Source organism: Oncorhynchus nerka, linkage group LG2 (assembly GCF_034236695.1).
Source record: "Oncorhynchus nerka isolate Pitt River linkage group LG2, Oner_Uvic_2.0, whole genome shotgun sequence".
In the NCBI taxonomy this organism is placed as follows: Eukaryota; Metazoa; Chordata; class Actinopteri; order Salmoniformes; family Salmonidae; genus Oncorhynchus; species Oncorhynchus nerka.
The window spans coordinates 76,420,889-76,434,417 of NC_088397.1; the positions used below are offsets into that span (position 1 = coordinate 76,420,889).

General features: G+C 40.1%; 1 protein-coding gene across 2 annotated transcripts in view; it reads right to left on the minus strand.

Annotated features, from left to right (window-relative positions):
- Positions 1 to 12,947, minus strand: part of csf1a (colony stimulating factor 1a (macrophage)) — a 39,861-nt gene extending 26,914 nt beyond the window's left edge. For both annotated transcript variants that reach the window (XM_029682156.2, XM_029682164.2), the window contains exons 1-2: positions 12,661 to 12,947; positions 235 to 348 (exon numbers count right to left, since the gene is read on the minus strand). In XM_029682156.2, the coding sequence (XP_029538016.1) occupies positions 235 to 348; positions 12,661 to 12,693 (147 nt within the window). In that variant the 5' untranslated portion in view covers positions 12,694 to 12,947. The remainder of the gene's footprint in view (positions 1 to 234; positions 349 to 12,660) is intronic.
- Between the last annotated feature and the right edge of the window lie 582 nt (positions 12,948 to 13,529).

Below are 13,529 nucleotides of genomic sequence, written 5' to 3' on the forward strand. Positions count from 1 at the left end.
AGTCATGCAGCCATACAGAAATCACGGCTGCCACATTTTGTGTGGGTCACAGAAGGAAAAATCCTACATTTTAGATAATACATGAACTAACTTGGGAGGAAACCTTTCATTAACATCAATATGTTCAGGCATGAGTTATGACAGTTTGAGTGATTGAAAGCAACTATCTCAAGTTGATTTTTTTTGTTTGGAGTCTATCATTGCACGATTTAGTGTGGTATGAGGTGTCCTCACCAGGCGATTGAGGTTGAGGAGGTGACCCTTTGTCACAGAGTGTCGACATGGACCAGGGACGCCAGCCCACGCCAAAGGGAAGCAGAGGAGGACGACGAAGCACAAATGCCTAGCCTGAAATGAACGGAGCAGTATTATTACACTACTACTACTACTACATAGTACTACAACAACTTATATTTCCACTTAGGGATCTACAAGTCAAAGTTTAGTTCACACTGAACCATATGTTCGCATAAAGAAGAGCAAAGATCTAAATCGGGTTCAATATTGTTCATTAATGAGTTGCAAAATGTTAGGCACAATAGTGCCTTTTATCCACGTGATAACTAAATTACATATTAAGTATATACAATTCTAGGTCACATGGGGTATGACACATTTTTGGATATGTCTTCAAATTTGATAGTCAATAAAATCATGCTAGTTTCATTTAAAATCATATTGTATCTTGTTTATTTGAGAACACAATCGTTTTTGATTACACAACTTGTAAGGGTCGTACTGAAAGTGATTGTAAAGTACTACAGTGTCTCTGCTGCCAATTCCCATACTCTTGCAGATCACTGGGAATAAACATCTGGAAAGGTGAACAGCTAACAGTATATCCTATCACATCAAAAAAGAGTGAGAGAATACAAATTATTTGGTTCTACCTGATTGAAGACACCTGTAACAAGAAAATGTTGTCATTTTTACAACTTGTAATTTAAATTAATATTATTCTTTTTTTACAAGGATGTAAAGATGTCACCTTTAACAAATACATGCACACACACACATGCACACACACGTACATGATACAATTATGTACGGGGGGTGTTGCAGCACCACTTGCAAAATCATAAGGAGTACATTTAAATCAATCTTTAAAGTAGTGCACTGGGCCTTTACTCAAACATAGCCGTCTGTAACGCAGCCAAACATTCCCCAGCTTCCCCGCCCCCACCACACACACACACATCCTGTGGCTATACAAGTTTGCGTTTCCTACAACAACAGGAGGATCAAATTACGATACGGCATTTGTATTTTATGGTTATTCTCTCCAAAATCATGACCAGATGGAACCTGTGGGCTTATTTATTTTCCTTTCTTTCACAGCAAAAGCGGCATATGTAATTGATAGATTGATATGTTTCGCAACAGTATAAAATGTTATGGATTAATGCCATAATAATAAATAAATAAATAATATTGAAATAACATGTGTTCATCAGAAGATGTTGCTTCCATAGATTCAGTCATGGCCCTAACTATACAACAGAGAACACTTCATTTCAAGACATATACAGACATCAGCCACTGGTCACATTCATCCCATCTTTGAAACAGAACAGAATAAAATCTTAATGTACACATTGGCACCGTGGAGGCCAAAAACAACAGTTACTGATGGGTGGGTGTTCTAATGAAACACTCCAACAGCACTCAAGTATTTTTATTTCAATTAACTCAACTCATGTAAACACTCTGCTTCCAATATCCCAACAATATGAGCACAGTAGTTATTTGTTTAATATGAAGACCGTTTGTGACCCACTGTATAAAACAGGACTTTTGTTGAAAAAAAGTACATATAGAGATTTTTGTTACAATGATGGCTTTCAAATGAATGAATTATGTATTTCCATAAAAAAATAAAATGCAATAATAATCTAACAAGATTAATGTAATAATAAAATAATCTTATTACTACATCTTGAAGCTGTTTCCTGTAGAGAGGAATTCCAAGACTTGCCTTTCTGAGAGAACAGTATATCAAACAATTATAAAAATAATGATATTAGTAGCGTCCGTTAATGTGGAAGAAATGTTTAGCTTTTAAATTTAATCCCTCTCAAATTCATATACAGAGATATGGATCCAAGGAATGACCACGCATGATATCACCACTATAGTTAAGTACATGTTTTGAGGCTATACAGTTTGTTTACATGTATTTTGTTTACAAACAAGATTATATTTTGGGTTCTGATGGGGTACAACAGTTAAACTAAGTTCATGTGGCATTTATTATTTACAGTGCCTTCAGAAAGTATGCATACCCCTTGACCTATTCCACATGTTGAGTGTAACAGCCTGAATTCAAAATGTATTCACTTCATTGGGATAGGGGGCAGCATTTCACTTTTGGATGAAAAGCGTGCCCAGAGTAAACTGCCTGCTACTCAGTCCCAGATGCTAATATATGCATATTATTAGTAGCGCTGGATAGAAAAGAAAAGTTTCTAAAACTGTTTGAATGATGTGTGTGATTATAACAGAACTCATATGGCAGGCAAAAACCTGAGAAAATCCAACCAGGAAGTGGGAAATTTGATGTTTGTAGTTTTTCAACTCAGCCCCTATTGAAGATAGGTGGGATATTGATCATGTTGCACTTCCTAAGGCTTCCACTAGATGTCAACAGTCGTTGGAAAGTTATTTCAGGCTTCTACTGTGAAGGGGGTGAGAGGGGAATGAGTCAGAGGTCTGCCAGGAGCCACGAGCTCGTGACGCACGGTCATGTGAAAGTTACCTCGCATTCCATTGCTTTTCTACAGACAAAGGAATTCTCCGGGTTGAGACATTATTGAAGATTTATGTTAATAACATCCTAAAGATTGATTCTATACTTCATTTGATATGTTTCTATGACCAGTAATATAACTTTTTAGACCTTTCATCCGACCTTTCCGCTGGACTTGCACGCGCGTTTGGATTTCTTTACCAAACTCCCTAACAAAAGGAGGTATATGGACATAATATTTATAATGCTATTTCTGACTAATGTTGACTACACAACATGGCGGATATTTCTTTGGCTGGTTTGGGCTCTGAGCGCCGTACTCTGATTATTGCATGCAATGCTTTATCCGTAAAGTTTTTAAAAATCTGACACGGCAGTTGCATTAAGGAGAAGTTTATTTAAAGTTCCATGTATAATAGTTGTATCTATTATCAATGTTTATGATGAGTATTTCTGTGAATTGATGTGGCTCTGCAAAATCACTGCATGTTTTGGAACTACTGAACATAACACGCCAATGTAAAATTAGAGTTTTGGATATAAATATGCACTGTAACATGAAGTCCTATGACTGTCATCTGAAGATCAAAGGTTAGTGATAAATAATCTTCTGCTTTTTGTGACTCCTCTTTGGCTGGAAAAATGGCTGTGTTTTTCTGTGACTTGGTGGTGACCTAACATAATCGTTTGTGGAGCTTTCACTATAAAGCCTTTTTGAAATCAGACACTGTTGCTGGATTAACAAGATTTTTTTTTGTCTTTAAAATGGTGCCTAATACTTGTATGTTTGAGAAATTTGATTTGACATTTCTGTTTGAATTTGTCGCCCTGCAATTTCACTGGCTGTTGACGAGGGGTTCCATTCCCAGACAGGTTAAACATATTTTTTGCTCACCCATCTACACAAAATACCCCATATTGACAAAATGGAAACGTATTGAAAATGAAATACAGAAATATCTCATTTACATAAGTATTCAAACCCCTGAGTCAATACATGTTAGAATCACCTTTGGCATTGAAAACAGCTGTGAGTCTTTCTGGTTCAGTCTCTAAGAGCTTTGTACACCTGGATTGTACAATATTTGCACATTATACTTAAACATTCAAGTTCTGTCAAGTTGGTTGTTGACCATTTTCAAGTCTTGCTACAGATTTTCAAACCGATGTTTAAGTAAAACTGTAACTAGGCCACTCAAGAACATTCAATATTGTCTTGGTAAGCAACTCCAGTGTATACTTGGCCTTGTGTTTTAGGTTATTGTCCTGCTGAAAGGTGAATTTGTCTCTTAGTGTTTGTTGGAAAGCAGACTGAACTAGGTTTTCGTCTAGGAATTTACCTGTTCTTAGCTCTGTTCTGTTTATTTTTATCCTGAACAATACTCCCTAGTCCTTTGCCCCAAACAAAATGCTTTGTATTCAGGATATGACGTTAATTTCTTTGCAACATTTTTTGCAGCCTCCAACTCAATCATCAAGTTTGCAGTCGACACAACCATAGTAGGTTTACCAACAATGAGACAGCCTACAGGGAGGAGGTGAGGGCCCTGGTCGAGTGGTGACAGGAAAATAACCTCTCCCTCAACGTCAACAAAACGAAGTAGCTGATCGTGGACTTCAGGAAAAGGCAGAGGGAACACGCCCCTATCCACACTGACAGGACCGCAGTGGGTGGAAAGGTGGAAAGCTTCAAGTTCCTTGGCGTACACATCACTGACGATCTGAAATGGTCGGTACAGGTGCATCAAAGCTGGGACTGAGAGACTGAAAAACAGCTTCTATATCAAGGCCATCAGACTGTTAAATAGCCATCACTAGCCAGCTACCACCCGATCACTCAATCCTGCGCTGTAGAGGCTGCTGCCCTATACACAGTGGGGCAAAAAAGTATTTAGTCAGCCACCAATTGTGCAAGTTCTCCCACTTAAAAAGACGAGAGGCCTGTATTTTTCATCATAGGTACACTTCAACTATGACAGAAAATCACATTGTAGGATTTTTTATGAATTTATTTGCAAATTATGGTAGAAAATAAGTATTTGGTCAATAACAAAAGTTTCTCAATACTTTGTTATATACCCTTTGTTGGCAATGACAGGGGTCAAATGTTTTCTGTAAGTCTTCACAAGGTTTTCACACACTGTTGATGGTATTTTGGCCCATTCCTCCATGCAGATCTCCTCTAGAGCAGTGATGTTTTGGGGCTGTTGCTGGGCAACACAGACTTTCAACTCCTTCAAGATTGTCTATGGGGTTGAGATCTGGAGACTGGCTAGGCCACTCCAGGACCTTGAAATGCTTCTTACAAAGCCACTCCTTCATTGCCCGGGCGTTGTGTTTGGGATCATTGTCATGCTGAAAGACCCAGCCACGTTTCATCTTCAATGCCCTTGCTGATGGAACGAGGTTTTCACTCAAAATCTCACGATACATGGACCCATTCTTTCCTTTACACGGATCAATCGTCCTGGTCCCTTTGCAGAAACCAGCCCCAAAGCATGATGTTTCCGCCCCCATGCTTCACAGTAGGTATGGTGTTCTTTGGATGCAACTCAGCATTCTTTGTCCTCCAAACACGACGAGTTGAGTTTTTACCAAAAAGTTCAATTTTGGTTTCATCTGACCATATGACATTCTCCCAATCTTCTTCTGGATCATCCAAATGCTCTCTAGCAAACTTCAGGCGGGCCTGGACATGTACTGGCTTAAGCAGCGGGACAGGTCTGGCACTGCAGGATTTGAGTCCCTGGCGGCGTAGTGTGTTACTGATGGTAGGCTTTGTTACTTTGGTCCCAGCTCTCTGCAGGTCATTCACTAGGTCCCACCGTGTGGTTCTGGGATTTTTGCTCACCGCTCTTGTGATCATTTTAACCCCACGGGGTGAGATCTTGCGTGGAGCCCCAGATCGAGGAAGATTATCAGTGGTCTTGAATGTCTTCCATTTCCTAATAATTGCTCCCACAGTTGATTTCTTCAAACCAAGCTGCTTACCTATTGCAGATTCAGTCTTCCCAGCCTGGTGCAGGTCTACAATTTTGTTTCTGGTGTCCTTTGACAGCTCTTTGGTCTTGGCCATAGTGGAGTTTGGAGTGTGACTGTTTGAGGTTGTGGCCAGGTGTCTTTTATACTGATAACAAGTTCAAACAGGTGCCATTAACCTGTTAGTACTATAGGGGCAGTATTTCATTTTTGTATAAAAAGACGTGCCCGTTTTAAGCGCAATATTTTGTCACAAAAAGATGCTCGAATATGCTTGGAATTGATAGTTTTGGAAAGAAGACACTCTTACGTTTCCAGAACTGCAAAGATTTTCACTGTGAGTCCCCTAGAACAAATGCTTCGGGCAAAACCAAGATGTTTGACCGACCAGGAAATGAACAGGATTTCTGAGGCTACGTTTTCCATGATCGCCTTATATGGCTGTGAATGCGACAGGAATGAACGGACACTTTATCTTGTTTCCCCAAGGTCTCTGCAGCATTGTGACATATTTGTAGGCATATCATTGGAAGATTGACCATAAGAGACTACAATTGCCAAGTGTCCCGCTTGGTGTCTGCGTGGCAATTGGTGCGCAAAAGTCAGGTCCCAGTATTTTTCCATTCGAATCAGAGAACAAAGCTTGCTTCAAGGACTGGGCTTTCAATGGAGAGATATATGCCAAACCACCTTCAAGATTGATTCAAACAACGTTTTCCATGTTTCAGTCGATATTATGGAGTTATTTCGGAAAAAAGTTCAACGTGTAGGTGACTGAATTTTCGGTTAGTTTCGGTAGCCAAATGCATAGTAACAAAACGGAACGATGTGTCCTACACAAGAATCTTTCAGTAAAAACTGGACATCTGCTATGTAACTGAGAGTCTCCTCATTGAAACATCTGAAGTTCTTCAAAGGTAAATTATTTTATTTGATTCCTTGGCTGGTTTTTGTGAATATGTTGCGTGCTAAATGCTAACGCTAAATGCTAAGCTAGCTATCTCTGGTTCAAAAGCATATTTTGAAAATCTGAGACGACAGGATTGGTAAGAAAAGGATAAGCTTGAGAGCAGGCATATTTATTTCATTTCATTTGCGATTTTTAGAAATCGCTAACGTTGCGTTATGGTAATGAGCTTGAGGCTGTAGTAACGATACCGCATGCGGGATGGGGCGGACTATGAGGTTAATACAGGTAACGAGTGGAGGACAGAGGAGCCTCTTAAAGAAGAAGTTACAGGTCTGTGAGAGCCATAAATCTTGCTTGTTTGTAGGTGGCCAAATACTTATTTTCCACCATAATTTGCAAATAAATTCATAAAAAAATCCTACAATGTGAGTTTCAGGATTTTTTCCCCTCATTTTGTCTGTCATATTTGAAGTGTGGCTATGATGAAAATTACAGGCCTCATCTTTTTAAGTGGGAGAACTTGCACAATTGGTGGCTGACTAAATACGTTTTTTGCCTCACTGTACATAGACATATAATGACTGTTCACTATAATAATGGAACACTAGTCACTTTAATGTTTACGTACTGCTTTACTCATTTCATATGTATATACTAAATTCTATTATACTGTATTTTAGTCAATGCCACTCTGACATTGCACATCCAAATATTTATATATTTTTAAATTCCATTATTTTACGTTTAGATTTGTGTGTATTGTTGCGAATTGTTAGATATTACTGCACTGTTGGGGCTAGGAACACAAGCATTTTGCTACACCCACAATAACATCTGCTAAATATGTGTATGTGAAAAAAACAATTTAATTTGATTTGAAACTCAACTGTTTTAAAGTCGACATTTGCCTCATGGTGAAATCCCTGAACGGTTTCCTTCCTCTTCGGCAACTTAGTTAGGAAGTACGCATATTCCCCCTCAGGAAACTAAAAAGATGTGGCATGGGTCCTGAGATCCTCAAAAGGTTCTACAGCTGCAACATCGAGAGCATCCTGACCGGTTGCATCACAAGGCAATTGCTCGGCCTCCGACCGCAAGGCACTTCAGAAGGTAGGGCGTATGGCCCAGTACATTACTGCCATCCAGGACCTCTACACCAGGCGGTTTCAGAGGAAGACCCCAGCCACCCCAGTCCTAGACTGTTCTCTCTACTACTGCATGGTAAGTGGTACTGGAGTGCCAAGTCTAGGACAAAAAGGCTTCACAACATTTTTTACCCCCAAGCCATAAGACTCCTGAACAGGTAATCAAATGGCTACCTGGACTATTTTCATTGTGCCTAGTGGTTAGAGCATTGGACTAGTAACCGAAAGGTTGCAAGTTCAAATCCCCGAGCTGACAAGGTACAAAATCCGTCGTTCTGCCCTTGAACAGGCAGTTAACCCACTGTTCCTAGGCTGTCATTGAAAATAAGAATTTGTTCTTAACTGACTTGCCTAGTAAAATAAAAAAATTAAAGTACAGTTCCCGCTCAGCCCAGTCAAAACTGTTCGCTGCTCTGGCCCCCCAATGGTGGAACAAACTCCCTCACGACGCCAGGACAGCGGAGTCAATCACCACCTTCCGGAGACACCTGAAACCCCACCTCTTTAAGGAATACCTAGGATAGGATAAAGTAATCCCTCTCACCCCCCCCCCCCCCCTTAAAAGATTTAGATGCACTACTGTTCCACTGGATGTCATAAGGTGAATGCACCAATTTGTAAGTCGCTCTGGATAAGAGCGTCTGCTAAATGACTTAAATGTAAATGTAAAATAAAAATTGGCTAACCGGGCTATCTGCATTATGTACCACCACCTGCCAACCCCTCTTTTTACGCTACTGCTACACTCTGTTCATCATATATTTATAGTCACTTTAACCGTAACTACATGTACATACTACCTCAATAAGCCTGACTAACCGGTGTCTGTATATAACCTTGCTACTGTTATTTTCAAATGTCTTTTTACTGTTTTTCTTTACTTACTTACCCACACACACACACACCTTTTTTCGCACTATTGGTTAGAGCCTGTAAGTAAGCATTTCACTGTAAGGTCTACAGCTGTTGTATTCGGCGCATGTGACAAAACTTTGATTTGATTTGACTGGGTGTATTGATACAACAACCAAAGTGTAATTAATAACTCCAGCATGCTCAAAGGGATATTCAATGTCTACCAATAGGTGCCCTTTGCGCGGCAATGGAAAATCTCCCTGGTCTTTGTGGTTGAATCTGTGCTTGAAATTCACTGCTCGACTGAGGGACCTTACAATTATCTGTATGTGTGGGGTACAGAGGTGATGTAGTAATTTAAAAATGACTTAAACACTATTGCACACAGAGTGAGTCCGTATTTAAACTTGCCATAAGGTTGAATGCTTACTGACTCAATACATTACATGTTTTACTAATTCGTAAACATTTCTAAAAGCAGAATTCCACTGGAATTATAGAATATTGTTTGAAGGCCAGTGACACAATCTAAAGGTAATCCATTTCAAATTCAGGCTGTAACAAGTCAAGGGGTGTGAATAATTTCTGAAGACACTGTATATTCTTCAGGAATCAATAGGTGTATATGTCATTAATTTATGAGTAGAAAAATGTATGTAGCAACTGCTGATTTCCCTTAAGGTTTGGGTGCATTTTCTGACATTTGGAACAAATGCACTGTTTGACGGAGAGCATCATATTTTGAACACAGAATATTTAGAATCATAGGATAGCACCTATGTATCATCCAAGCTCACTTTAATCCATTTTACAAAAAAAGGACGATACAATCATTAATTTCTTCAATTTGCTATCGTACCCAGAATCTAACAGAATAGTTGCAAAATGTTGCATTCGAAAATGTGGCTGTCTCAGCTCCGTACATGACACCCTTCTATTGGGGTTAACGCTGTTGCATGTTTCAGAATACCCTGTGTCTGAGCAGTTGGAGCCAGGTTCCATACCACAGCGCCAGGGAATTCCACCCAATAGTACAGGAAGGGAAAGAAGGAAAATAAATAAAGGAGGAGATTATTCCGTCTATCATAATGCTTATCAATCATCTTCTCTGTGAAAACGCTAGCAAAAAATGCTTTACTTTTAAGGATTCAGACATAATTCACATCTTCAGTCATAGTAACAGACACCAGATTGTGGCAAATTGTTGAACTTTTCATGCGAATCATTGATCCCATAGATGTAGACATGCCATTGGAATGATCATATTCGTGTCTGGTATCTGAAATAGGTCAAAATTAAATTTTCACAAATGTAACATTTCAAAGTTATTGCAAAAGTTACATTTTGAAGTGGTTAAGTTGAGGCATTAAAATCTCAAACAACTTTCTATCACTGGGATGGAACTTGAAACCTCTATATTTTCCACTTCACAGTAACAGCAGACATTTGATGAACTGACTTGTTGGAAAGGTGGCATCTGTGATGGTGCCACGTTGAAGTTACTGAGCTTTTCAATAAGGCCATTCTACTGCTAATGTTTGTCTATGGAGTTCGCATGGCTGTGTGCTTGATTTTATACACCTGTCAGCAATGGGTGTGGCTGAAACAGCCAAATCAACTTATTTTAAGGGATGTCCACATACTTTTGTGTGTATATATATATATATATATAGTGTATTTAAACCCTCATTGTTGTCACTAAACAGTCTCCATATCTACACTGAACAAAAATAGAAACACAACATGTAAAGTGTTTGTCCCATGTTTCAAGAGCTGAAACAAAACACCCATATATATTTCCATACACATAACAGTTTATATCTCTCAAATTGTGTCCACAAATTTGTTTACATCCCTGTTAGTGAGCATTTCTTATGTGCCAAGATAATACATCGACCTGACAGATGTGGCATATCAAGAAGCTGATTAAACAGCATGATCATTACACAGGTGCATTTTGCCATTAAAAGGCCACACCAAAATGTTCAGTTTTGTCACACAATACAATGCCACAGATGTCTCAAATTTTGAGAGTGTGCAATTGGCATACTGGCTGCAGGAATGTCTACCAAAGCTGTTGCCAGAGAATTGGCAGTACGTCCAACCGGCCTCACAACTGCAGACAACATGTGTGGCATTGGGTGAGCAAGTGGTTTGCTGATGTCGTGAACAGAGTGCCCCATTGTGGCGGTGTGGTTATGGTATAGGCAGGCATAAGCTATGAACAACAAACACAATTGCATTTTATCAATGGATCCCTCTGCAACTGGATCCTGGACTTCCTGTCGGGCCGCCCCCAGGTGGTGAGGGTAGGTAACAACACATATGCCAAGCTGATCCTCAACACTGGAATCCCTCAGGGGTGCGTGCTCAGTGCCTTCCCGTACTCCCTGTTCACCCACGACTGCATGGCCAGGCACGACTCCAACACCTTCATTAAGTTTGCAGCCAACACAACAGTGATCACTGACAACCTGATCACTGACAATGACGAAACAGCTAATAGGGAGGACGTCAGAGACCTAGCCAGGTTGAGAGCTTCACGTTCCCTGGTGTCCAGATCACCAACAAACTAGAATGGTCCAAACACACCAAGACTGTTGTGAAGAGGACACGACAAAGCCTATTCCACTACAGGAAACGAAAAATATTTGGCATGGGTCCTCAGATCCTCAAAAGGTTCTACAGCTGCAACATCGAGAGCAACATGACTGGTTGCATCGCTGCCTGGTACGGAAACTGCTCGACCTCAGACTGCGTTTATTTTTTATCAGTATACTTCCATGAATTTTTCAACTGGTACCCCGGGACCTTCAGGCGAGTCTTGTGAGGCCTGTGAGCATTCTAGAACAAAACAACCGACATCTACGTGTTCATGAGAGACTCGTCTGTCTTTTGTGGGCCAAACCGTTCGATAGACTAGTTTGTGAGAAGACCAATTTTAAGGATGTCCCATGGTCTGACAAACACTGCTCTAGCTCTGTCACCTTTCAACACAGATGTGAGACATAGCCGGATGTGATGGATTGAGACGCATCTAATGCAAAACAGCAGATATCTCTAACTTGAACTGATATATTTATTTTTATGCTAATTACATTTCCACGGGGGCACGAAAATTGACCTTATTAAGGGGTTTAAACTTAAGTCTTTGTGCAGGAAATTGACTAATTCCTTTGATGTGGCTTTTTGTCTGCTCCAATTACTCCTCTTTTCACAACCCATCTCCCCATCCATCCCATTCACTACGGTCATATACATGTATGATACACCAAGAGCCTGCCTGTCGCAGAAAACGCAGCACCCCCACCCCCAAACTACTTCCTGCGGCTATGAATACACCTACAGGATTGCCTTTCTGGCATTACAATGGTTACACAAACTAGAAGCTCAAAGAACCAACAAGAACCACAGGAGAGAGAGATATCTGCTGAGCTTAGCAAATAAGTTCAAGAAGAGACATTTAAAAAAAGACAGTGTTCTTATGTCATCCTAGATGTTAACTTTTCAGTGTGGTACTGTGTGTTTTAGCTGGGCCACAGAAGTTGTTTCATAAACCTGTGACGCATCCCAAGCTCATTTCATAAGCAACAAAAAAATGATTCCAATATTTCTTCTCACTCCCTAAGATCCATTGGCTACACTGGGTGTGTTTCACAGTACAGACTGGAACAGTAAATGCAGTTAATTACAACTCAATAACTGTCTTGTCAAATTCACACAAAGTATGTGGCTTAATAAAATGAACTTGCCTTCAATCAAGTCAAAGCATCACTCTCTGTGTAAATTGCAAACTTAGACCTTATACTCTAAACAAAATCCACAGCCATGATGAATGCGTAATTTAAAACAAATAAATACATGTCATTAATGTCGATAACAAATGTTGATAACAAAATATCTAGCATTCAGCTTACAATTTCCAGCCCATAAGTTTTGCCCTCAACAAAGAAAGCTTGGAATGATACAAGTTGACATCAGAATAAGATGCCCAAAATTCCAAGGTTCCAGAGTGGGGGACCTACCTTGGCTTTGTGGGCTGGTTTGTGTGTGTTCATCTGGCTGACCTAGGCAAGTAGAAAAGAGTAGAGTCCACTTTTAGAGTCATTGGAGCAAAGTTCCTTTCTCTGGTGGTGATTCAATTATTTCCCACTTGAAGTGCATAACGATGAGGAGAAAAGAGAAGGAAAAAAGTGACACCAAATGAGGGAAAGATCTATGTCCGGATGTTGACTGACAAGAAGTTCAGCTCTGCTTAGCCATATCTGTCTTCACTGACTGAATGACTGAGCGAGTCTGAGTGTGGATTGGGTTGTGGGTGTGGGTGTGTGTGTGACCGCCTCTCCTCACTGGTACCTCATTAAACTTTTTTTTTTTGAGAGGCAGTGTTAAAACCCCTCCTATTTCTCTCTGTCTTTGTCCGTCCCCCAGCCACACTCTCTCTCTCTCTTGTTCCTCTTACTTGCTCTCTCATTCTCAATCTCCTCTCTTTGTAACTTGCTGCCAAAATCTACTGTATCAATCTCTCTTTCTCAAGTCATGCTTTCCTTGACACATGGAGCGGTGCCCCTGTTGAGCACCCATGAAACCCAATGCAGTAAGAGTCCTATCAGATGTCTATCTTAGTCCAACTCTTTGGCACAGTATGACCACTTGTTATTTGTCTTGTACGACCTTTGTAACTGGCCCGTAATATCTTCAAGACTCTGTATGTGAAGACACATTGAGCAGCTCTGTGAACATGAAGGGTATTGTCTAATTCAACTCTACAAACAAGACAGAGCTTTTGTGTTTCAATAATGTCTCATTAAATACAACATGATCAGGCTGAATCCTTATAGCAATAGTTTACCATTGTGAACATTGGTAAACTATTGCAAAAAGGATTCAGCTT